Raw genomic sequence first — 26,936 nt, 5'->3', positions numbered from 1 at the left:
TCAGAACTACAGTCTAGTCCTGCAAACAATTCTTTTAATAGTAAATTGATTTGTTCCCCGTTTTCACAATTACTCTTTTTTTTTCTATGTAACATCACAACACAGTAAAAAAAAATATGAAATGATTAATAATCCAAAATTATAACATGCACAACTACAGAGGAAAGAGTGAAATACTCGTAGTGCAGGCATCCTCTTCTTGAAAGCAGACTCAAGTGATGAGTCATTTGTCAGACTGGTAGTAAATCAGTTTTCAGTTTTCGAGATCGGCTGTGCACACGGTGACGCAGGAGCAGACAGAGAACGAGGCGTCAGTCAGAAGATTTACTTAAACAGCTTTTTAATGTTAATCATCAGTCCATATACGTTAAGAGTGATGACAGGATTATGAGGAAACAGCCTCTAACAACGTTGCTAGTGATGTACAGTCTGAAGGAGACGCTCTTAAATATCCATATAAAGACAAAGAACACGCTGAAAAAAGTACTTCATTGAACCGTTCATTTTTTTTGTTGTTGTCGTTGTCGTCTGTTTTAAATTGTTTTTTTCATTGTTCACATTAGTTACAAGACCTTTACCAGTACTGTATTTACATAGTGCAAAAAAAAAAAAAAAAACACACTTGTTGTCAATACTTCAAACACTTTGATGGAAGTCGTCGTAGAAACAAACAACAACAGACAAAAAAAAAAAAAAGCCTACACACAGCGTACCTTAAATCACACTAGAAATACTCTCACGATCCCCAGGTGTGATGTTCAGCACACTTGTCATCTCCCAGTCTCGGGGGCTTCACATTGCATCCAGCCCGACGCACTGCACGTTCAAACACTGCATCGCCATCGACGGCGGGCGGGCCGACGTCTCGCCATGATTAACTATCAAATACCGTTATCAAATTGGATTCCAACTGTTAAAATGTTAAAAGTATCAAATGGCTTCTTTTTTTTTTTTTTTTTTTAATTTTTTTTAAGGACAAGATGATTGTACCCTCCCTCCCCACCTCCCAACTTCCCCTCCCTCCCTCCCCCAAATACAATTCAAAATCTCTTTTGTACACTTGTATTTACAACAGGTATATGCATGACTTTGTGGGAGGCGTCTCAGCCGCGAACTGATACCGACTAGAGAAAATCAATAAAATGATTCTTCATTCTCCAAATTGAAGTATCTTGATTTTTTGGGGCATTTTTTTTTCTGAACTTTATGAGTACCAGTGGACAATGTTGTAAACTACACACCCAGGCCTCAGCGCGTTGCTATCTAGGAAGTACTGTTAAGTTCTGTGTTAAAACAGTTTATTTACCAAAACATTAGGTACATTTCCTTCTAGATGGATCTCGGTGATAGAGCAGCGTGTTCAAATGGTGCTTGGAGGATTGGAGCCCAGAGAACAAACACTAGGGACAAATAAAAAAGGAGCACTTTGTTTGTTTTTTTTGTTTTTGTTGTTGTTTTTTTTGTTTTTTTATGAAGCACGGACAGTCCATTCAAGATGAAAACAACCCCAACTAGTTTCACACTGGGCAAGATCCATTATGACAAACCATTACATGTTGTAGTAGAACCACGCAGACAAGGTTATATTCACAAAGCGTGTTTCGCTTCTTAGAAGTTAAGTCGTTTTCGAGTCGTCTGAATACAGAATGAGACACTTAGTATTTTTATAAAACACTCTCTGAAGACCGGGGCGGGGACGGGTTGGGAGTGGTTTTGGTACAAAGACAGAACCCTCCTGACACTGTAGCATCCTGTGATGAAAGCTCAATACCAACCAAGCAGTTATTTAAAAAGTGCACCTCTCTCCTTCCCCCGTGGAGACGCGAGGTGTAGGAAGTCAACACACATTATTTACAAAGATAAAGCCAATGATGAACACAGCAAAAATCAACGCAGACACCGTGTCTGTAAAACACACACACGCACGCACGCACGCACGCACGCACGCGCACACACGCACACACACAAGCGCACAAATACTTGCAGAGCTGTAAACCTTCTGCGCTCTGATTAAAGTAAGATGGGAGCTGAAAGGTTCCAACCTTCTCCTATGCGAAGAACAACATCTTTTAGCGCTCGTCACTTGCTCCCACGGACTCTGAAATAAAGAGTTCGGCTTCGGAGGAGGAACAAAAAAATCAAAAGCTTCCCTCTGAATTCAAGTGTTGCAGGTTATGGGCCGAAGAAGTGAGGGCGTCCTTTTTTTTTTTTTTAAATGACGTGGTGAATGTTAGCTGTCGTCTGACAGTTGGTCAGTTTCTCCGTAACGAGCTGTTAATAGTCGTGTGTGTGTAGAAGGTGGTCGGTTGGTTGGATACCTGAGATTATGTCTGGTGTCAGGGGTGAATGACTGAGGGGGAAGGCTGCTGGCTGCTGTGAGGGGGGAGGGAGAGGGGGGGTGAAAGCAACAGAGGGAAGAGAAGAGGGAATAAATGCAGGTCAGAACAGAGGGATTTCAACCGGTGGCTTTCTTAGCCTCCGCTTGTTCTTTGCCCTCCGTCCTCGTCTCCGTGACGTCCACTGTGTCAAGGTCCTCCTCGTCCTCACTCTGCCCTCTCTCCTCCTCCTCGTCCTCCTCCTCGTCCTCCTCCTCCTCCTCCTCCGTGCTTTCTTGGTTCTTTCCCAGGTGCAGGTTTTCCAACGTCTTCGACACCCAGGATTCGATGCGGCTGCTCAGGGTGGGCACCTCCACAGAAATGGGCTCGGGGGTGTAGTCCTCCTCCTCTTCCTCCTCCTCCTCCTCTTCCTCCAGCATCCCCGGGACCAGGGTGGAGGTGGTGGAGGTGATGGAGGAGTTCAGCGGGCCCCTGCAGCTCCCGTCCAGCGAACCCGTCTCCGTGCTCTGCTGGGAGGCCAGCTCCAGGCGGTCGTCGACCCGGACCTCGTCTCTGTCGCCGGCGCCCAGCGTCGGGGGCGGCCCCGCCCTGGACTGGGGGGCGGAGGAGCTGGGGGTCGCGGCGCTGGCGGTGGAGGCTGGCGGGGTCTCGTTTTCTCTCTGGGCGGCTGCGGGAGGCGCGGGGCGACTCGGTTCGGCCTCTACGGGCTCCAGGGCATCTGAAGTCTCCATCATACTCCTCCAGTTGGTCTCTGAAGACAAAGTGCAACTGTTATACTACATGTTCTTAAAGGAGCAGGACGACGATGGAAAGTAAGTTGGTCTTCAATGTTTTTCCCCAAACTGATGGAGAGATTGAGTAGGGACCCCCTACCTACTTACGACATGTGTCCTATATTAAACTCCGCCTAGAACCATTTATAAATATACATTATCATTATCAGGTTGCATTAAGCTAATAAAGGTAGTAGGGACAGTGAACCACCAAAACATTTTTGGCCTCAGTTGGCGGATGGGAGCGAGCTGCACTGTTAGCTCCTCTTCTGCAGCTTGTCTGGATTTCACTTGGGGACCGAACAGGCTCTCGGCCAATGGCGGGGAAGCTGACAGAGTCAGCCTGTCGGCGGGACCGACTGTGTGCAGGAGGCTCAGATCGACAGGTCTCGACTAGTGTGGTGCTCTGTGTGAAACTGTGCACTGTTGAGGCAGCTCCTGTATCGCTGAATGAGAATGAAATGCTGACTGAAAGTCTGAAACCTCGATTTATCCCTTCGCTAATATATGTTGGATTGATGTTAATGTGCATTTAAACAAATTAAAATTTTGGGGGGAAAATTAAGAAAAATATATTTAAAAAAGGTCTAATCATCCAAAGATTTTGGTCTTTTTTTTCCCAAGAGGCTTCCACGTCAGTCAGCTACTACAAAAATAACCGGTTCTTTTTTTAGACTGAGGATACACTACTAAAAAATAATAACTATTAGATGCATAATGGAGAGAATGGAAGGACTGAGCTTACCATACTCCTTTTCATTGACCTCTGAGATGGGCTCAGAGAAGATGGAACAGAAGGAGATAGCAGAGGCAGCAGAGTGGTTGCGAGAGTGGCCCATGTGGTGCGGGACCTTCTTGTCGTTCTTCAGAGCCTCTTCAGCCTGTTCCTGCTCCAGAGCCGACACCATGTCTTTGTAGGCCTTCCGAGCCTCTTCTGTTAGGGATACTAAACGGTTGAAGAGTCCCTGAAGGAGGTGGAGAGATTTCATTTAGCCGATGACAGGCAGGAAAAAACTAATCCTTAGAGATGATTCTGTTCGAGGGAATTATTGGTCTTTGTCGCTCTATATCGACAGTCACTGAAGTTTTAAAATACTTTAATTAAAATCAAAAAGGATTTTTAGAGGGACGTGCTTTACCTCAGCTCCTGAATAGTTGAAAATCCCCACAACGCTCACAGGCACAAGCTTGTTAACGCAGCGTCCGAGAGCTTTTCTACCCAAGGCAAACACAAAAGGGATTTCCTGCTCCCGAGCCATGGCAATTACATTGTATAAAGCTTCATCCAAACCACCTACAATAAAAAACACAACTGGTAACTGAAATGCATCATATCTGAAACAATATAAATGAACAAAAATCAATGAGACTTTTATTTTGCCTCATTGTAATCTGACACACTGTTTTACTGGTTTAAAATAGAAATAAAAAAAAGACTTCAGACACTGTGACCTGACATGTGCTGATGTTGCAGACGTTATTGCAACGTTTACCTTTGGCCTGGATCTTCTCACAGTTGGGGGAGATGATGACACACTTAATCTTATGCAGCTTCATGTGCTTGGTGACCTCTCTGAGACCCATCACCAGGCGACGTTTGGATTTGGCCTTGGTCGGATCTTTCTGGTAGACTCGCTCCTGGAAGCGAACCAGCTCCTGCAGGAGCAGAGTCACGCTCTCGTCGATCTCCTTGCTCAGCACTTGGTTACAGTACCTGCAGACAGAGGTGGGAGGAGGGGGGAGATATGTTTATTTACATGACAAATCACTATGTTGAACATTCGAGGCTTTAGATCTTAAACAAATCGTTTATTAAATGTGGGGAAAAAAAGGTTTTCAGGCACAACGCTGCAGCTTTTCTGCAACTTTGATCAAAAAATAAAATGCTTCCTGATGGTATCACCTTGTGATTTTAAAAATTATGAAGAATAGAATACAATATAATGCCTATTATAATTATATTAAATGATAATATGATGATGTTAAGTGTGTCGCTTCCCCCCACTCTGTTTTGAACATTACCAGTAATTTAAGTTACTCATTGGAAGTATTTTTATTTTTCTGTCTTTTGTTTCTTTTTCAACTGTATATGCATTTGATGCATTTATTTTCTTTTGAATGTTTGAAATAAATAAAACTAAACTAAACATAAGGTTAATTTTTATTTTTTATCTAATGATCTCTATATATTATTGTTTCCATGTTTATTTTTTGTTGTATTTCATCTTGATTTTTAATTAATTGTAAAGTGAACTTGAGGTTTCAAAAAGCTCCTATTAATAAAATGCATAATTATTATTATTAGTATTATCATTTGCAACAAGTACAACAAAATTGTAGTCCCCCTTAAGTGCCACTTTAAAAAGTACAAGAAAAACACACATGAATATTGGTCCTTCATCCTACATTCAGGATGTAGGACTATGTTTTCTCTAGTTTATGATATTTTATAGACCAAACTATTGCTTGAAAAATAACTGTCAGAGCTGAATGTGAGGCAAAGAACTTATTGAAGCTTTAGATGATATTATCCTTAAAATGACTCTTAATTTATATGGCTACTAGTGTAATTTAACTTCTTTGTCTTCAGTCTTCAGTTCACTGTACTGTTGTCTGACCCTCTCCTGAACTGCGTTAAACCCCTCCAGCCTCTGAAAGCGCCGTGCCATCAGAAAGCTTCGGGGTGCTAAGAATCAATCGGAAAGTCGACGCAGTGTGGTCTGAGGAGCAAGTGTCCTGGCGACCACAGCTGAGGAGGAGGAGCTTGGCCACAGAGGCCTTCTGGAGGCTTTAAATGCAAAAATGTGTTCGAGAATGGTAGGCTGACACAATAGGCCTACAGCAGAGGGCACAGAGGGACAAAGATCCGTTTGTGACAAGTGGCATACATTTCTGCTGAGATGGGACAATGCGCTAGACATCTGTGCCATACTCTACAATTCTTTATTGTACAGTCCCGCCTTGAAAAACACCCCTTAGCTTTGGAAGTACGCTTCCCACAGCCAAGGCTCTGTGATTTTTGTGTGGGATAAATATTTGCTTTACTAAATTTTTCTCTTTTACCACACTGTGCATTTTTTCCAGACATTCCACCACCAGGGAATCCTTCTAAATATCTGCCCTGGTCAGTACTGTGTTGGGTTCGTCCTCCATGTGGGTCAACAGCGTGCACTCACTCTCTGAAACGTCGGCTGTGGATCTTGGTGATGGCGTTAGAGGCCATGGGACTCCCGATGCCGGAGCTGGCAGGAGAACCCTGGGACACCGGGGTGATGCTGTACGGGGAGTTCTGGCTGGCCGGGGAAAGGGACGCATCACTGGGCACGCTCAGACCGTTCTCTGTGAAACAGGCAGCAGATTAATTAAAAAATAAATAAAATTAGAAGTTATTCAGAAATGTGGGTACGAGCTCAGCGTGTTCGTTACGTTACCTTCCTGTGAGGCGGGCTCTCGCGCAAGATCGTCGGTGAAATTCAGACACTCGTCCCCGTGCTCCTCATGGCCTGAAGACTCCTGTTCTACGCTTGGCTTTCCTTTCTTTCCTTCACGCTCCTTCAAGATAATCTAGGATAAAAACAAAGACAAATGTGTTCAGAAGATCATGTGCCTCATTTGTACAGATTATACCTAAGCTAAACAATACTGTTACACCATTAGTTTTGATTTCAAGACCTTTTTGAGGGCTGTTGGCCGTTTGACTTTAGGGATTTCTCGCTCCTTCCCTCTCTTCATACGAGGTGCAGTGGAATCCAGGGCATTATGTGGAGCCGAGTACGGCTGCTGGTTACCCTTCAGCATGGACGGCACGCTTGTCGAGCCCGTGCTGTGGAATGGAGTAGTTGTTCCAACTGGAGAGACAGAAAAAAAAAAAAAAGTGACTGTGAGTAGAATAACTCACAAATAACTCTCAAAATCAGTTTGTATTCATTTTTAAGCAGCTTGTTGAGGTCTGAGCTAATGAATACCTGTGAAAGACAGCGGCTTGGTGTTGTTGAGTTGCCTGGCCTTCATAGCCTGCTGCTGTTTCTCCAAAGCCGCCAGCATGTCTCCCAGGTCCAGCTCAACAGAGGTTTTACTCTTCTTCCCTGCTGCTTTGGTGAAAGCTTCCTGCCGGGCGAAGGAAAGAAAGAGAATATTTACTATAGAAGGGCTGGTGACGAGGAGCAGAATGTTTTAAACCTAAATAAATCAGCATCTGGGGTTGATACCTGTAGTTTCTTCTGTTCCATGCTGATTTCAGAGTACTCCTGTGCAGTGGCTAAGGCAGCAGCCAGAGCCTTCTTCCTCTGGCTCTTGGCTCTCTTGGGAACGGAAGTTGTAATGGGGATGGGTGTCTGCACGATGTTGATAGGGGAGTTTTCTGGTAGGTTATCCAGCTGTGGCACGAGTAGAGACAAACACACACACAAAACACAAGAAAAAAAACATTTAGCCGGGATGTAAAGATCACGTAAAAGAGCACACCAACACTTGGATCAATAAATCCAGAATCAAATCTACATTGTTTTGAATTTCAGAGTGCATTTTATATATATTATCTTGTTTTAGACAGCAGACTACGTATCTAGACATGCTGCAAAAACAGCATTACTAGAAAGACGCAAAATATTCTTATATGCCAACATGTTAAGCTTTTTTTGCTTGACAAAAACTCTTAAAATAAACATAAAGTTTGTGATATAATAAGCACCAAGTTCTTGTCTCTGAACAAAATATAAGATGTATTTCTTTGATACAAGGATTTTTTGCTTTCTTAAAATTCCTTTTTTTTGCGGTTTATCAAGTCATTTGACAGAGATAAAAACATCCAACTATGATGTATAAGAACAGCCTTCAAAGACGTGTGTCTCCCTTACCAGGTTTTTGGGCAGTTTCGGTTGCGTGTGCGTCTGCACTGCAGTGGATTCTGGTTTGTTGCTGCGTTGGACGACACCTCCAGTAGCGAGATCTGGGAACTCGTCTTCATCCTAGCAAAATTAATAAATGACGAGTGTGACGATAAACGTGATGCACTGAGAACGCGATATAATGAAAATGTCAGGAGAGCTTCCCTCACCTCGAAGTAGAGGGGCTCTGGAGTGAGATCGGTGGCAGTGCCGACGGCTGGCTGTGGTCGTTGCTCTGTCTGGTTGGGTGGGATACGCCCTGAGTAGCCACTGTGGAAATCCTGAATGATACATACAGACATACAGTGAACACACAGGTGAGACAGACTATTCGATTAACTTGCGTATTCAAATAGAAAACAGTCATTAAAATGTCAAGGAAAGTCAGATAAGTTTTTGTTTGAGTCCATAATTTCTGACATTTAAGGAATTATCACCAAAGTTGCTCAGGGGAACAAACAGCAGCCTTTGAGTCAACGTGTGCGTAAGCGAGACAACTTTACCTGTGAGAAGTTTCTCTGCTCAGGATTCTTCCTCTGGTCTGCTCTGTGAAACTGGCCGTTTCTGTCCCCCCAGGTCTTTGGGGTAGCCTGAGACGCTACATTTACCCAGGTACCTGCGACAGAATAAAATTACTTTATTTATAGCATTTCTCACTTAGTAGAAAGCTATTATCTTAAGGTGCATGATAAATAAGGCTACGGAAACACTGGGTGGAGATGAGTAAGATGATTTTAACACTTCATTCAAAAAGAGGTGGGCGTTATCTAAACTTACCCGTCATTACACCAGCCTCCACTCCCTAAAAGACAGAAAAGATAAAAAGGTTACTTCCCCTCTACACCGAGATACATCATGTGTAGTAAACATTATTTTCTTGGCTTGTCTTGTTTTTATCTCTGATAAGACAGACTGATAATAAAAATGAGAGAGCCGGAATATGATGTGAACGGAGTCAAGGACAGCTTGAAACGTCCTGCTACAAAGACACTGGCACGAACACTGTTAAATCAAGTGATAGGGTCGAAAACTAAACTACAATGGGACAATTAGCAAACACAACATGTTAATATTTGTGGTACATTTATTCAAAAACACTTTAACTTATGCAGCTTTTAGTTTCAGCCCTTATCCACTACCACCAAGTCCATTAGGGGTGGGTATTGGGAAAGACATCACGATACGATACGTATCACGATACTTGAGTCACGATACGATACGTTATGATATTGCGATATATTGCAATATTCTACATTTATCACTGAGAAATTTTAAATGCTTTTTAAAATACAAGTTGTATACATGTACATCAGACGACAGTGATAATTCATTGGACAAACTGAGTCAAAAAACAATATTAATCCAAATGATCCGTTTCCATTTACTGCACTTGTTGAGAAAAAGTGTTGGTGGAGGTGCAGAAGTTGTCTAAGATTGGAAACATGACTTTGTTTCTTTTAAAATCAATATTGAGACATTCAAAACTGATATTGTATTGGAAGAAAAGGTATCGCAATATATTGCCATATCAATATTATTTTCTCCACACCTAAAGTCCACTATTATATTCCCTCTGGTAGTGAAATTTCACACCATATTTTGTGTCATTCAGACATGCATCACATTCCTGAAGCTGTAGATGCTCTGATTTATTTTTCTCTTTAAAATCTATCTAGGGAGTACCAACACCTTACAGATTTAAATCCTAAAATAAACTGTATGTCTGCTGTATCAGGAGCTGATGATAAAATAAAAAAAAAAGTCTACATACCATAGGTGCTGCTATATTCTCTGCTGCTGCTCGTTGTGTTACCCCAGTCGCCTGGTTGTGCTTGGGGCTACAGTAGCCGCTGTCGCTGTCTATGTCCGCCTCACTGGCGCCCTGTTCGTTGTAGTTTTCTGCAGGATGGGAAGCCCGTCTCCGCTTTGTTCGGTTTTTCCACAGCAGGGGACTGACCCGCTCAGCAGCACACCGCCCCGACACCTCACCTGGGAAATCTGACAAAGACGCAAAGGGGTATCATTGTGTCATCATCATGAAAAAAAGCGCAATAAATACAAATTAAATCATATGAATCGAAGAACATTTGTTGAACAAACATGATGTTTTTAATCACAGCGAAAACAGTTCAGACGAGCCATGGAGATTTTGTGCATCGTGGACATGATGTGCTTTCAGAAGCCCTCATTGGTGAGACCATGACCTGTGAACATGTCACACTTATCCAGCAGGAAACTCTGCATTCCAGATCTTTCAGAAGTTAAGCACAAGCATCATCAACCTGTACGACCAGATGCTCCTTTTACCAGAATTATGCCCTGCTTTCTCGGTGACGGGAAAAGAGCGTCGTCTACAAAATCAGCCAACTTTAATAAAGTCTGGAATGCGTCAAGTTTCAGCTTTCTTTCAGCCGCGGGACCGAAGAAAGTCATTGATGCTGGAGAAATTCAACCTGATTCAACCCCACTACAAAGCCAAACAAGCTTTATGACGAGATACTTTTTATGATGTATAACAGTCTTCACGGTTAGACTTTATTTGTTGTAGCCATGTTCTTACCCGTCTGCTGCGCCGCATCCACCAACATGACAGTTTTGGTCCTACCATCAGGCCCTAAGGTGCACACCTCCTTCTGCACAGCTACACTTCTGGTCGGAGGCCGGCGACCCCTTGGAGGCTGACACACACCCAAATGTTGCTGTAGGAGAAAGAAAAAAAAATAGGCAGGGCATGGTCTCATTAAAAAAAAAGACTGAGAAAGAACACAAATAACGCATTTCATCAGTGTGGCAGAATTGCAGCAATTTTATTCACCTTTGGGAGAATATTGGATCGAACCATGCCTCTCCCCCTCTGACTGGCCATTCCATATGCAGGCCCCAGAGGCAGAGGCCTTTCAGTGACATCTGCCGAGACAGGATTGACCACTCCGGCTTGCACAGGACCTGGGTAGGTTCCAGGGAAAGGCTGGTAGAAGCCCATCATGGGTGGGCATGGAGCAGGCATAATCTGGTAGTAAGCGTAGTCGTTTGAGACAGGAGGCTGGGGGGAAGACAGGATGGGGTAGGCCAAGTACGGACCACCGGGGGTGGGGTTAGGCTGCTGCCAGCGCAGCTCCCCTCCATTATACATAGGATGTTGCCTGTAAAGCAGGAAAAGCCACGTGTTAGATTATTTCTAATATTCAACTGAAAAGAGACAAAGTTAAGATAAATCAAGACATACTCCAAGCAACTTCTGCAGTTTTTGGACTTCTGTAAACCATTTCTGTTTATATTGTCTCTTAATATGCTGCAGTGCCAGAAGGGCTCAAGTGCCCTACGAAAATAAGACGGGTTTTTATTTAGCAAAGGAGCAACTCAGGGCAGGAGTCAAAACGTGTAATGCTGCGGTGATGATGGTTCGTTTGTTAGGGAGTATGTACACAGTATGCACAAATGCTGATAAGGATCCAGATGACATTTTCACAGTCACCCCACTATAGTGGGCATTTCCTTGCATTCAAATAGCGGGGAAGGAAACAAAGGAGCGGATGTGTGCAGGATACAGCAGATCACTCTGGACAAAGAAAGAGTCGCTGGAAACACAGACTGTTCTTCCGTGTAAACTATGTAAAACTGGGGAGGTTTCCATTCATAAATAAGTAGAGTTACAGTGCAGAGCAATCTAGGGGCTCCGACTAAACACACTGTTTACAATCTGGTCATAATCTTTTTTTGTGAAATACAACATAAGGGACACGGTGTTCTCTCTCCTGATTACAATAACAGCGCAACAGTAAAAATAGAAATAGTAGAGAGTCCAGGAGAGAGAACATTGTTCTTTGGCTGGTCGAAACTCACCAGACTTCTAAAAGGCAATATGTCAAACGTTTGACAACACTTGATAATTATCAGGAAGCATACTGGTTTCGTGAGCTCATGGTAAAACAGGGTTGAAGCGAGCGGCTTTTGAGCTTCGGTTTCCAGGTGTCCCCCAGTCGTGACATCGTACCTGTTGGGTTGGTTCTCTTGGACGAAAGGGTAGCAGGTGATGAGGTAGCTGGGTATGGGAGTGGTTTCCACCCCTCCACTGCCTCCTCCTATCCCTCCACCCCCTCCTCCTCCTCCACCACCACCTCCTCCTCCTCCTCCTCCTCCTCCACCCGGCTCGCCCGATAAACTCATGCTGACTAGGGATCCTTCAAGACCTTTCTTCTGTGGGATGAACGGTTCCACTTCAGGTGACAGCTTCACATCCTGCACAGAAACAAATGAGCAGCAATTACCGCCACGCTGCGAACAACGGCGGCCAATTACTTGACGCAAATATGACGCATCTGAGGGAGAAGTAGGTCTAAGGGCAGATCAGTTTGTGAAACTGCAGCCAGTTGGCACATTCTTGGCTTGTGTTCATCAAGCTCACTGTTTGCCTTCTCTATATCTGTATCTAAATGGTCCAACTGATTATATAATATCATATTTTATTATTATTGCCTACCCTACCCCAGAGTATCAAAAGGAGATCGTTGTACGCAACAAACCATATCAACATAGTCATGAAAACCCATCTTCCTTCTTTCGTAATTTGAATTTACTGCTTGGTTATGAAGTTCGGAAAGGCTGATAAGCTATATTTCCAGAAAACACTAAACACAAAAGATATCACAGGAGACCGTTGAAAGTTTAACTTTGTGTGTTGATCCATGTCCAGGGCGATTTTCTTTTGTTTGTTTGTTTAGTGGAGAAACCACTCTTGTTTTCTCTGTGGTAATCACAGCTGAGCGGTGCATTTCCTCATACAGTTGTGGTTGGTTTAAAGCCTCACAACAATCAATAATAATAATAATAATAATAATAATAATAAAGGATCAGGCCTTCACACAGGGACAGAAAACTTTTTTTGGAGTTCAAAAGTGACAAAACATACAGTTGCCAGAGTCTGTAAAGAAAGGACACAACATAAGCAAAAAATGCAATCTGCAGTTTAGTTTAGAAAGTGTTTGTGTAGTTCTTTATAATAGCCGTTTCATTTCACTACATTAATATCTCTTAAGTTAATTGTGCAGATACATGTTCAAAGCTGATGTTTGCAGCCTTAAATGCTGTGTTGTTTATTTTCCCAAAAGCAGCTGCAGCCACCAAGGAACAATTACTAGACCTTATTATGAGATATGTATAGCAGGCTCATTTGTCAACTTAAGGACTTTTAGTTTGGGACAACTTCTAAACTCTCCCACAAAAAAAATGAAAAACATCACAATGGAAGTTTGTTACACGATATGCCACATTATCTTTCAACTGTTTCATAAATATTTGAGTTTTTTTTTTCTTCCAAATGGGAATTTGAGGAAGCTACGTCACTACAGGATGAAGCAAGCGCTTTCTGAAATCAGCAGCAGGGTTATAGCCCTACATCATCCCAATGTTTATATCAAAATGGTTATACCTTGAGGAAAGAAAGGTAACTAGATGACAAATAACTCCTGAATGTGACTTTGGCATGAAGTAGAAGTCAACATAAGCCTTGCAGACAAAAGGCCATGTCAGGACAGACACAAATTAGACATAAACATGTACAATGAAAAGCAAAATAAATCAACCAGCGCAAGCAATTAAGTTAATACACTTTGGCATTTTCTAGCAGACAAAGGCGAGACAATGACCTATTCAAGTCAAACATGCACTAACTCAAGGTATTCTTCTAGGTCAATCTGGTTTTATAAGTCTCCAGATTTATGGTGCAAACACAACAAGCCATTAGTTGAGTTGTTGTAATGTAGGCAACGGGACAAGTGGCCACAAATAGGCGCACTGGAACAAAAGCTTTGAATTTGGAATTACTTCTGTCTTCTAGTTCAAAGTTCAGAAGATTAAATCAATTGTTCTGCAAAGACAGAGAGTGAAATGAGAAGGTTTCACTTGATGCACTCTACTCTCTGTATATTAGAAACACTTTCCACATTGCTCTACACACTTTCACCTCGAAAGTCCCTATTTAAAGTCATAATACAATGCTATGTTTGTTGTTGATTTCCATTCAATTGTATTTATTTTTATTTGACACCCTTTAGGTGCTAGTCAAACAAATTGAACAATCAATCATTCCTTTTTATATTAGCAACATGAATATAAATATTTCTGAGGTGATATTTGCATTTTTGTGGGTTCAGCAATGCCAACAATATTTGCATAGCGAATTAACTAGAATTATCAATTGCTGCAAAATGTATCGAATTTTGTTCCAAAACCCTGAAATACTTTAAATAACCAGAAACAAAATTAAAATAACATATAACATTGCTGAAACTGCAGGAGTTGAGGGCTCGTGGGTTCAAAACTGATTTGCTATTTTGCAAATGACGAGCAGAGGTGACGGGGTTCAGGGTACAAAGACGCGCCCTCCCTCCTCTGAAACTCTGGCGGGATGTCTGAATAGAGTATCAGTGAAGCTGTGGATGTCACACAAACAGCTATTGTCTCCCACTGCTACTGTTGGGTGGCTACCCCACTTTTTCCTTAGTTTTATCTTATACCACCACAAGGATTTGGACCTACATTAGTTGGTCCGAACTTGTGTTATACTACACTACAGCCGACAGGGTGTTGTTATAGGATTAAGTTCGAGGGGATAAAGTAGGGACAGTACTACAAGATAAGCTAATTATCCTTCAAGCCGTGGCATGGAGGTGTCAGTGCACTCGTGGTGAATCTTGAACTCAAACTATTTAAAATGCAAGGCAGGTCAAAGAGGGTCACATCTCTGGCTTCCGCCCTGGGTGCCTTCGTATATATATATATATATCTGTGTGTGTAAGTGAGATGGTGAGTGAGAATAGCTGCAATTGTGACAAGAAAAAGGGCAGTGAGGTCAGGCACAGATGTGCATCCGCTGGTGATGACAGAACTGTGATCCGACCGGGATCCACTGATCTCACAAGCCTCCGTTTGTGTACGCATTCAATCTCACACCAGTTGCGTTCACACACACACACACACACACACACTATCGAATAGAATCTGAAAGCAGTGCATGAGTGTTTTTAGGTTACGCATTAAAAAAAAAAAAGACAGAAACAGATTACACATTTTCCCATGCAGCCAGGAAAAATCTGACAATTGATTTAACTGGGGCTGTCTACCAGAAAAAAATAGCACAGTTGTTTTAGGTAACCGGTTCAAGAGAGCACTGCAGGGAGGGAAAAAAAAAAAGGGCATCAGGAAACCAAACCCAACCAAACAAAACTTTCTGCATAGCTGACAGCCTCACTGGAATGACATACATGCAGAAGAACCAGACATTCCTCTAGTGACGATCTACGAAACCTCTCCGCCTCCCCTCCTGAGTGACGATAACAACACACATCATGCACACACATTCCTCTCCGATTGAGAGCTTTTCAGTGAAGTCTGCTTCTCATAAATGTAGCTTAAAAAAAAAAAAAAAATCCCGAAATCAAATGCACTGCTGCAGGTTTTACCTATTTACCTCTGGTTAAAATGACAGCTGACATGTTCAAGTTAGCCTCCGCTAGGTAGCCGGGGCTAACGTTTAACCAAGCCTTGTCTTTCATTTGGACCGAGCTCACAAAGAGGACTGACATTAAAACACGACCCAAGACATTTTGTAAATGTCACCAAAAAAACACAACCAAATGAAATAAAAGGAAAATAGCTGCATTAAAAGCCACGGTTTATATGTACAAAAGCGCTGGTTACCGTTAGCTGGTTTATCGCTAGCTTGCTAGCCAAATAGGATAAGTGTCTCTCTTGCTCTTATCTGTGACACGAGCAAATATCTCGCTTTTGCTATGGATAATGACCGAAACAGTTAATTTATCCCACCAATAACACACACTACTATCTGCAACTATAATAACGGAATAGCCGGATTATGAATTACGCTGTAAAGCGTCCGATTTTGGGCCTCGCCATTGTAAAACTATCGTCATGACCCACATCCACGGGCTAAAAAAATCCTAAAAAAAAAAAAACAACAACAGCAGAATAAAAAACGCTAAAATAAACTGTACCTTGTTGTCACTAGCGTCCATGTCAGTCACCGACGGCGCGACGCACAGTCATTGACCACAATGTGGACGTCAGGATGCGGGTCTTTTTAATTTCTTCATTGTAAAAGATAATCAGTAAAGGTTCAGACGGACTCACACCCGGTTCAGCAACTAACCGGAGCTAGTTGCCGAACTGTGGAAGTGTTGCTGCTGCTGCTGCTGCTGCTGCTGCGTCAGCTGGCCGAGCTCCACAGACTACAGGCTAGTAGCTGTGTGTGGCTGTGTAGATGTGCGGTTGTGTAGCTATGTAGATGTGTGGTTGCGTAGCTGGAGCACCGAGCTGGAGGCGAGGAGCGGACTGTCACTGTGGAAATGGGAGTCACCTGGAACGGAAGCCGCCGAGGCCCAGAAAAGTTTGCAGTTTGCGTCATGAGCGCACACAAATAACTCCAGGGAGATTACAATCAAGTAAAACACATACAGTCACCCGCCAGTTCATTAGGTACACAAGTGTAAGCGAAAGTATTGTAGCTTGGGAGTGTCTGGACAATTTTTTTGGGGGTGTTTTAGTCGCAACCCCCCATAAATTGTCCCCTGCATCCAAAAGGCGTTTTTAAAAAGGCAACTGGACTTGTTGAGTTGTTTTGTTGAGTTTCTTGAAGACGTTTCGCCGCTTTTTTCGAGTAGCTTCTTCGGTTCTAAGTGGGATGTGGGAAGCTGAGGTTAAAATAGGAAACTGTGTGGGTAAAAAACCCTCCTGAAACTTGCCTGACTTGTTTTTGTAAGAATCAGAAACTGCTGAAAACTGTTTTCCATTAATAGCTGTTTGTCCCTTGAACACTTTTCCTATGACATAAGATTAAAAGTTGAAAAACGGGTTGATTTTAAAAGGTTTGATCACATGACAAAAATCAAAGCAATAGTAGAAAGTATGTGGTTTAAACACAATAATGGTGTGCGACCCTGAAAAAAGGAGACAAAGGTTAGAGTGATGTTGTCAGTGTTGCCTCTCGTTATTGACCTTCATATTTTTGTTTTTTCACTTACTGCTCCAACATCATCTCCTCATTTAAATGCAATTTCTTTTTTCTTCTTTTTTAAGCCAAATGGCAGCTTTGTGACACAGTAGTTTGACATTTAATCACCCCTAAAGCTCTGACCCTAGATTTACCCCTGCATTATAGTTTGAAAAGTCTTAGCTTTCATTTGTTTAAAATAAGTCACAAAGTTGTTGATTCAGTTGTGTTTACATTTCCGAGGCAGGGGGTTTATGGCAGTATTGAATTGTATTGTGTTGTACTGAGACATGTTTCTATTATTTTGACATGCTAGCCCACAATTTCTTTTTAGTCAGTGGGCTAAGGCTAAATAACAAAAACACTTCGGTGTTTTGATCAATGCAGTTTGACAGAATCATAAACTACATTCCCCAAAGTGATCAGAGTTGAATTACCACTTTCATTACAACAGTTACCCGCAACTGTTGTAATGAAAGGAAGAGTTCTTTCATTACGACACTTACTTGTATTAGTTTTCATTAGTGTACCTTGAACTAAAATGTGGATATACTGTAACCCTTGTGTGTTTCCTTTGCTTTTAGTATTTTTTGAATATCTATAGGCTGTATTCAATGTGTATTATTTATGTTATGAGTAGTTTTTATATTGACTCCCTCATTGTGGCTTCCAGTGTAGGTCTGAGAGAAACACATTTTCAATCGTCTGTGTTTTTCTTACAGATGGCAGAGCTGACAATAACGTCGACTCTGACTAATGACCTGTTGAATGTGTGTCTGATTTGAGACCATTTAAAAACATTTATTTCTAAGGCAGCTTTTAGTGCTAAGAGAAATCGGTTTATTACCAACAGCCAACAGTATACATTAAAATACTGTGTACACACTTTCATACACATTGGGACTTTTTGATTTTTTTTTTTTCTCTTCAAACAACCGAAGCGTTTGTGTGTTGCACATGGAAGGATCTGCCAATCGAGTACATGAAAAACAAAAATAAGTGTGATTTCCTTTCATGGGGACAAAAAAAAAAAAGAAAGAAAAAAAAAACACACACTCTGATCACGTTCTCGGAGCCTTCTTGAAATCGACGCATTCCCAAAATCTGTGCGGCACATCTTTGTCTCAGAGGATATACTTGAAGAAGCACAGTAGCATACTTTGATGGATGTATTCAAACATGCCATTTTCCTTGTCTCTCGATTGTACATGCCATCATGTGAGCTTGCTGACGATGGCTTGGTTGAGAGAGTTCAGCTGATTTGTCCATTTGTCTAAAGCCGTGTAGCGAGCCCCTCCTCTTTTCTGGTAGTCCAGTTCTAGGAGCTGGTTGACCTGGTCAATGCGTCCGTGGATTGTGCTATGAAATGAACAAAAGCAGAAAAAAATTTCAACTTAGTCAGGCAAATTTTAATATGTAGTTCAGTGAAGCTCTTAATTCAATGCTTTGCATTTTGAACTACTAGTCTTCCTGACCTGGATGCAAATGTACTTTAGCTTCATGTAATAAAGACAAAAAGGACATTACTAAAAGTAAAATCCCAAAAGCCATCAAAGAACTTCCAATTTGTTTTCTTTCAAGAAAAAATATATCAATACTGGTCCCTATTTCAAGTTTGTTGTGCAAGTGGCCTATTCTTTTAACACTGTGGGGCATGATGGTGACAGGGCAAAGCAAGCTACAGTAATGTGGTGTTTTCTATTCCTTCCAAGTCGACTACGTGAGTAAACCAGTCGGGCTGGGATATGAAGCCGTGAATACCACATCACAATGAGAGTGGGAACATCAAATGAGTGTAAGACGTAACAGGAACTGCTAATCCTCACCACCTGACTCTCTCGAAGGCCTAAGGATGCAAACTATGAGGAACTGCAACCATTTACAGGAAGGGAGATATGTCTCGCTGCAAAATGCAAAAGAAGGAATAACATACTTGTCCAAGATGCACTGGACCAGCAAACTCTCAACATCGCACACGTCGATGTTCAGCTCCTGGAAAAAAACAAAACAAAAAAACAACAACTCACCCACATGTCTGTAAATACATTATCTGTGTCAGCTGAGGTTTAATGTGAAATAAAAACATGACTATCTAGATTAATAATCTAACAATTTTGTTAATCATTCATTTATTATAATCAATAAATTGTTATAATCAACTGAATTCCACACGCAGTGGATCTTGTGCTCTTAAGTAAGTGAAACACACAAAGCTTTTCATTATTTTAGCAAAGCTCCACCTCCTGGAAATACACTGTATAATTTAAGGTGCTTTTCGTGTGTGAACTGACAATTTATGTCGATGCTAGATCTGTTTTATTCACTGCACCTGTAAAGCCAAACCGTATTTTGTTCACACCTGCGCCCAAAGAATGAATTACATCTGTGCTTTTACTCCAATATATAATTTACACAGATACACTGAGTATCCTTTTCAGTAGAGCAGTTAAAAGTGTAAATAATACGTTTTAAATAATTTACAAAGATAGAAAGTCAGTGAACAGCACTTGTTTTAATGACATGGCCTTACCTTGGAAATGAAGGGGATGTGTATTCTCGTGTACGGTTTGATGAGCTTGATAAGTACTTGAGTTCTAATGTTTCGCAGGAGCTCTGCAACATAGCAACACATAATCAGCCGCACTCAGAAATCACTGCTTTTCCGACACATGGGGGGGGGCTGAAGTCGCATTCACTACTCACCCTCTATGTGCTCTCTAATAAATGGGTCGTCCATTATGTTACTGTGATTTGTTTTCAAGATTTTCTCAAATTCAGTGATGTCATTGTTCTGGTAGGCGCTGGAAGGCAAAACAGTCACTGTTACTTTTCACCGTATACATTGTGTCTCCGTGACCCGCACAAAAAACTCTCATCCTGATCCCGTCAAACACATTTCAAAATATTACACTTTCATGTAAACACTATTCTTATTACAGTTTTGGGTGTGGTTTCTTAGTTCCTTGTTTATGCAATAACACTTTTAAATATATACAGGAGACCTGAGCAATTAGAGACAAGGACTGTTATTTATGTCAAGAGAGAGCAAACAAGGAAGGAGCAGACCAGCAAAAGTTTGAAGCGCCATGATTTATACAAATACTACGAAATGTATGCTGATCTTACTACGACATTAACAATCCACACATACACACAGAACTAGTTTGCAAATGCACGGGCGACTACAAATGCAAATGATCTTTTTAAATAAGTGCAGCCTTACCTTACTAAGTTTGTCATCGCTAGGATCTCCGGGTCATTTTTGTATGGTTTGGCCTTTGGAAAAAATACAAGAAGTTAAAGTCCTGAAACTTAAGTAAATATTAACTGTTTAAACACAAAAACTCCCCAAATACTTTTAGCGGATCATTCTGATTACACATATTTGAGCTGTGCTTTATCATAAAATTCAAAATGCACACAATTACGTGGAAACCTGTTGGTCTGTGTTGTTTTTATTTCCTGCTTTATATTGTTACGGGTGGTTTCACACCTACATTTAATTCCAGATCAAATAGTGATTAATATATGATTGTTACAGGATTGCATTTAACCTTGATTTGCTTTGTGTTCAATGGACAATCGAGACAAATTCTAACCAACCCTTAACACAATGGGCTCACAGCAAGTTTTGTGATAGCATACAAAGAACTATTCACCAAGACTCATCACATGAACAGCTTCGTTATATAATATATTGCATATGGTAGGGAAGTCTTATCAGCCTGTGGATAACGTGTTAACACTACAATCAAATTGTTCCAGGAAGCGAAGTTAGTCCTGGTTTCAAAACAACAAACAAGGTGTGAAAGCACTAACATGATAGATCATAGGTCTTCAACAGGGTGTAGGGGGGAGGGCGGTCGCAAAATCTTTGGATGATTAGACATTTGTTATATATTTGCAATATAGATAGAGAGATTACTATATTCATCCCCAAAGGGAAATTAGGTTGCCACAGCAGTCTGGTATTTGGGTACAATAAAATACAATAGAATAAAATACTGAGGTATAAAAATAAAGGCAATTATTATTCTTATTGTTATTATTATTATAAAACAAATATTAGCAGAGGAGAAGCAGTATCAAATAACTAAGATGAAACATCTCCAACAAAAGGATATTTGAACATATATTTGCATTATAAAGTCTTAGAGTAAATTATATATGACGTGTTCTCGGCCCAAGTCCCATTCACTAACACGGAGGAGGTGGAGCTTATATGACCTATACAGGAGTCAGCCACTAGGGGGAGCGTCGCATGTTTTGGTTTCACTTCTGAGGACAGCGCACCTCGCTCTCATTAACATCCATTCATCCGAGGTTAGATAAGTTGTGTGCTTCTCCTCAGGGTCAGACACCTCACTAATGTGGGAGTATGTGTGGCATCACATGACTTGGTGACTCACTGTCCCAACTACATTTAGCTGTGTTTAAAGTTAAAACCTAAATCTCTCAGTTAGGTATGTTTGTGTTTACGGTGGTTGCACGGCCCCCCTAGTGTTGCACACATTAAAAATAAAAAAAAATAATATTTGAACCTGTGTATTATTTGAATAGCGTAATATTGAATGCAAAATTATAATAATAATGAACATTTATAAATAGCACTAGGCCGGGTTTAATATAGTTTGGGGGTCCTTAGCCTGAAAAGCGCTGAAGACTAGATAACAGCACATACAGCACTTAAAGCTGCAACAATAACTTTCATACCTCTTGAGAGTCAAAAGGGTTTATTCCTGACTTCATCAGCATGTTTGCTAAGACCAGGTACTTCAGGCATGTCGTCCTTCGTGGGCTTCCTGACTCATCGTAGTTTTTGAAGGCCTCAAAGAAGTCCGTGTGAGCTTTCTCAAACTCACCCTCCCTCAGGTGCATCTTCCCACCACACTCTGGCCAAAACCAAACAAGCACAGGTCATTCAGAAAACAGCTTTGACAATACAAAGTGCGACAGTCGCACGTAAAACTTAGTTCTGCAAATGAATTAGCTGCACCATCGTACCTCTGATAACTCCCATTATGAGCGGGTGAGGAATGGCAGATTTAATATGAAGTGACTGCTCATACAAGGCTTTCAGTTTCTTGTTATTTTTTTGCGCTGTGTACATCTGGATCTCCAGAGCGTAGATCTCCAACAGTTGTGTGCCTTTCTTTAAGTCATCCTCTCCGTCATCTGTCTGTAGTTGATATAAAATTAAATAACCACTTATTACATCGTTGTTTCGGTCAGCTCAAAATACATTTATGCATAAGACAGAGAAAAACACATGCTATAGTCTTTGATATAAAAAATATGATCTAAAAGGAAGAATTACCTGACATGACTGGTGGAGTTGCCTGAGGATCTTCTGAAGTTTTCCATATTCTTCTCTCTCCAAATACAGCTTCCCCAGCTGTGGAAAATAAATGAAAAATACAAAACATCTGAGCATCTGTTTTGCTGAGAAGTGATTATGCAATACAATCTGGAAACAGTCAAGTTGTTGTGTACCTTTGTGTTAGTTTTAAACCACAGTCTGTCATTTTTTGCATCTTTCAAAGCCTCCAACGTGGTTTCGTAGAACTCCTGCAGCAGGTCCATCTAGAACCACAGGCGGTGCATTTCAGTAAGACGCAGATTTAAAACACCTGGCCCCGGCGGTTACGCACCATGCTATTCATCTATACCTGTTTGGAGGTAGAGATATAGTCCAGTATGGAGTTGATGGACTTCTCTGAGTAGTTCCTGGTGACAGCACTTCTGATGTATGTGAGGAGCTGCTTGTACCTGTTCATCATCTCTGGAAAGTTGGTCTACACAAGTGAGAAAGACGGAAAGCCGCTCTTAAATAAGCCATATCCAGTGGGGTAAGTGTCAACAAATAGTGTGTGATAAAGTGATAAACAGCATACCAGCTTGAAGTTGATTTTGATCATCTGTTTGAGTGCTTTGAACCCCCATTCACCTTTCTCTCCTTCCAGTTCCAATACCTGACCACAACAAAATCAGGAGATGTTGACAAATACTGTACTTTCTGGCAACACACACATACACACAGAGAACAACAGATGACAGATTGTTTTCACGGAGAACGATTGCACCTTCTGGAAACTGCTTAGTGCTGCTTTGGGGTCGTCCTCCTTCAAGGCTTTGGAGTTGTAGTACTGGTTCTCCAGGTCCACATTTGGCTCCGAATTACTATCTTCTGAGTATTCCTAGATGTAAGCACACAAATATATCAGTGTTCAAATCAGAAAACCCAGTTCAAACTCAAAGGTTTAACAGAAACTCGCTACTTCCGGATTATTTGTCTGACACGCCCCCAGCTGAGGGGCTCCCTGTCCACTATTGTTGTCAGTAGTGCAGTTCGAATGTGGGGGCACTACAGGGGACAGTCCCGTCTCCATTTCTGTTCACTCTTTACACTTCTGATTTCTGGTACAGCTCTTGGCCCTACCACCTGCAGAAGTCCTCTGATGACTCTGCAGTGGTTGGGTGTACTGATCGGAGACTTTATGGAGGGGTCCCAAGCAGACCACCTACTCCTGAATGTGGACAAGACCTAGGAGCTGGTCTTTGTCTTCAGGAGGAAGAGGACACCAGTGAAGTCCATCCAGGGCCTGGAGGAGGAAGTAGTGGACCACTACAAGTACCTGGGAGTCTACATAAACAACAGGTTGGACTGGAGGGACAACAGTGATGCTGTGGACAAGATGGGCCTGATTAGACTCTACTTCCTGAGGAAGCCCAGGTCTTTCAATGTTAATAGAGTTTTTCTACCAGGCTGTTATTGTGAGTGTCCTGTACTTTGCTGTCCAGTCAAAAATACACCAGAAGGACCAACAAATTGATCCTAAATGTGATCGGTAGGGAGTTGGAGATGTTTGTCTCAGTGAAGGGCAGGGGGACACTTGACAAACTGCTCTCCATCACTGACATCGATCCCATTCAGTGCACTAAACATTAGAGAACCCCAGTGATTCTCCGGCAGACTGATTCAGCTCCGCTCCCATACTGAACACTACAGAACTTAATTTACACCAAACTATATCCAGCTGTATAACAGCTCACCTTTTTTTAGTAACAACTAAACTACTGTGACCAGGCAATTTCCCTTTCGGATCATTAAAATCTGTCCAGGTCCAAGCATGTCATTCTGCAAATACGAGCTAACGTAAAGTTAGCCAATGTCATGGATGCTAAGTGGCTCGTTGGTTGGCTTTTCCTTCATTCTGCTCAACTTAACTGACAACCGAGTCCATACACCTGAGGCTAGCTGTCCGATGTGTCTGGGGATTATTACTATTGACCACATGCACGGCAGCTGAAATCAACTAGCCAGCTAGGAAGCTAATGTTATGCTTGATATTAGCCTACAGGCTAACTAAGCAGCTAACGGTAGCTAGCCCGTGCTGCTGTCGCTACTTTTGCTCTATTGGCGCTCTGCGGACAAACGGCTGAAATTCACAAGCAAACCAAGGCGATGCATTCGTAATTACCAGATCGTAATCTTCTTCGTCATCGCACATGAAATCGTCCTCCATGTCAGACATCTTGGTGGTATTCCTTGCTCTTGTTCGGAAACAGACGCAGGCCTGGCCTCTGGTGAGGTGGTGGAGTGGAGTCGGGGTGGTGAGAAGCACAGACGTATATCCGCCCATAGATGGCGCTGTTGGACCGCGTCTGGTGCACGAATAACATTGTCACCTTCCTAAAATAATGACCCAAGCCTTTTTATTTTTTTGGCGATATTATTTTAAATAATAAATATCCAAATATTTTATATTTGGATATTTGAAAAACCTGAAAAAATTACATGGGCCATTATTTTAAGAGAGTGGAGCTGCAGCCTCTGGATATTATTATATTGCATGGCTGTAAGATGTATTTTTCTAACAATGTACTGGAGTACTACAATATGTATTATTCTCAGTGGTGTTTAAAAATAATAAGTACATTTACTAATTTAATATTTAACATCTTACATTTAACAGTACATCAGTAGATGTTACCTTCCATATTCAAACATCAGTTTTCAACTTAGACAGACTTTAATGATCCACAGGGAAAATTGATTTGTCACAGTAGTTTAGATGTTATTAAATGATGAGCTATGCAGCTGGATAGAGTTTGGTTGTGTGGTGGATGGGATGGATTAACATTGATGGAAAGCAGTTTATCCAGTGTCCTCATATCCCTTGCTGAGACAAACATCTCCAGCTCCCTACCAATCACATATCCAGCTTTTCAGATAAATTTGTTGATGCTACTGATTGCTCTTTTTTGCTGGTACTACTCCCCCAACGAACCGCGGAAAGTTTTAGTTGACAATATAAGATAGAACCAATGAATCTACAACCAACTCAATACTAAAAATCTTTATTTAGCATTATCCACTGTGCTGCACAATAAGAACGATACATAATACAACTGCATTTTGATGATAATGCACGATTTTAATTCATTTTAATTGATTTTAAAGGTTGAACATATTTTATAATGTCACCATTGCTTGAAGCTCTGTTTTAGAAACATATACTGTAGGAATAGTTACAAACATATAGGTAGAAATATATAGCTTACTCATTACATTATTCTTTACGCACAACATTTAATTACATGTAATTTAATTATTTTATATCCTTGTAGCTGCTCATATTTTTCAAGGTGATCATGTGTTTTGCTCGTCGTATTTTTAAACTGTAAAGTAACTAGAGTATCTGTTCAGTGAATAAAGTATTCGTATTAGTTGTGCGCGTCAAAATTAATGTCGACTAGATTTCGTGACTCCTCAATATTCGCGGCTGCCACGTGGAGAGACCGTCGGCAGCATCACATCACTCTCCAGCCTCTCTAGCCTCACTCCAGGGGGCGGTCATTCCAAACCCTGTGCGAGATTTTATGACTGGAGAGATTAAGTTCCTGTTCCCAAAATTTACGCAACCAGCTTGTGTGTCATCAAGTTATGTGTCATGAGTTTATTTAAAAAAAACTGATGAGTGTGGGCGAAAAACTCCAGTCCATCATCCTACACAGTCAGTTTGGCCATAATATTTATAACATCCAGACATGAATCACTAACACCAATACTAGCGGGAAGAACGTATTTGCAGCCATATAAGTTTTAAAGCATTAAGAATGTCCTGAGTAATATTACACGTGTGAGTGAGTGTGTATAAATGTGTCATAGAGAGTGCTCCTTCCTTAGTCGCGCTATTTGCAACATCATCTTCGGAGTTCGTCTGCTTCAGCTCTCTGCAAAGCAAAATTATTCTCATCGTCTTTGGTGTGGTGACTTTTGTGGGAAGTGCGCGTTCATTCGTTGCATGTGCGAGGTGCATCGTTCTAGCAGCAGTGGTGTGTGTAGTGTCTGTCAACATTTCATTAATTGCCCTCGGTTAGCGTCAACACAAAGGCTTAACGAATAAGCAGCGCTCTTCTGCTGGAATCAACAATGCCAAAAAATGCTGCGGGTCTGAGACAAAAGACACATGGGTGCTAACACACCAATACATCCTGATTTATCATCACAACACCCACTTAGCCTCCCTATTTATGCGGCATTAGGCTTCTTCACATACCTGAAATGCATCGTTATCACCACAGGCCGACTGATGTCTTACCAGAATGACAATCTCTATAGAGGCCGTATAGACCATGTTCCAGCTGTATTTAAAGGGTAAAAAGATTTTAGAGTCCGAGTAACAATCAGTCTACATCTCAGGACCCAAAGTCCCAAAGAGTATTTGTTATTTGACTGAGTCAAAGGGATGGTGTGATAAACACAAGTTCACGGTGTGTAACCTTGCAGTGTAAATCTACTAACCTTATTTAGAGTGTGGTATCGAGCCTTATAAACACTTCAGAGCGGACTTTCTTCTTTCAGATAATTGGTGATGACTCACTTGATGAAATTAGTGCAGTGATATTATTCCCTTGGCGTCAATGTATA

The 26,936-nt window shown here is 41.5% G+C and overlaps 2 protein-coding genes across 2 annotated transcripts; both read right to left on the bottom strand.

Annotated features, from left to right (window-relative positions):
- Positions 1 to 1,224: 1,224 nt before the first annotated feature.
- Positions 1,225 to 16,384, bottom strand: secisbp2l (SECIS binding protein 2-like). Its single transcript, XM_047580330.1, has 18 exons — positions 16,008 to 16,384; positions 11,990 to 12,234; positions 10,811 to 11,138; positions 10,556 to 10,694; positions 9,767 to 9,993; positions 8,773 to 8,797; positions 8,499 to 8,611; positions 8,166 to 8,276; positions 7,966 to 8,076; positions 7,318 to 7,485; positions 7,075 to 7,216; positions 6,782 to 6,957; positions 6,541 to 6,673; positions 6,286 to 6,448; positions 4,603 to 4,823; positions 4,249 to 4,403; positions 3,855 to 4,074; positions 1,225 to 3,087 (listed from the first exon to the last, which is right to left on the bottom strand). The coding sequence occupies exons 1-18, from the start codon at positions 16,026 to 16,028 to the stop codon at positions 2,456 to 2,458; spliced, it is 3,330 nt and encodes a 1,109-aa protein (XP_047436286.1). The 5' UTR covers positions 16,029 to 16,384; the 3' UTR covers positions 1,225 to 2,455.
- Positions 16,385 to 17,782: 1,398 nt separating this feature from the next.
- cops2 (COP9 signalosome subunit 2) lies at positions 17,783 to 24,677 on the bottom strand. The gene is made up of 13 exons (XM_047581538.1): positions 24,484 to 24,677; positions 23,086 to 23,199; positions 22,897 to 22,974; positions 22,672 to 22,797; positions 22,496 to 22,585; positions 22,320 to 22,397; positions 22,007 to 22,181; positions 21,716 to 21,894; positions 20,226 to 20,278; positions 19,706 to 19,803; positions 19,533 to 19,615; positions 18,936 to 18,994; positions 17,783 to 18,361 (listed from the first exon to the last, which is right to left on the bottom strand). The coding sequence occupies exons 1-13, from the start codon at positions 24,643 to 24,645 to the stop codon at positions 18,217 to 18,219; spliced, it is 1,440 nt and encodes a 479-aa protein (XP_047437494.1). The 5' UTR covers positions 24,646 to 24,677; the 3' UTR covers positions 17,783 to 18,216.
- Between the last annotated feature and the right edge of the window lie 2,259 nt (positions 24,678 to 26,936).

This window comes from Mugil cephalus, chromosome 3 (genome assembly GCF_022458985.1).
Source record: "Mugil cephalus isolate CIBA_MC_2020 chromosome 3, CIBA_Mcephalus_1.1, whole genome shotgun sequence".
NCBI classification, from domain to species: Eukaryota; Metazoa; Chordata; class Actinopteri; order Mugiliformes; family Mugilidae; genus Mugil; species Mugil cephalus.
This window is presented reverse-complemented; position numbering and strand designations above follow the sequence as displayed.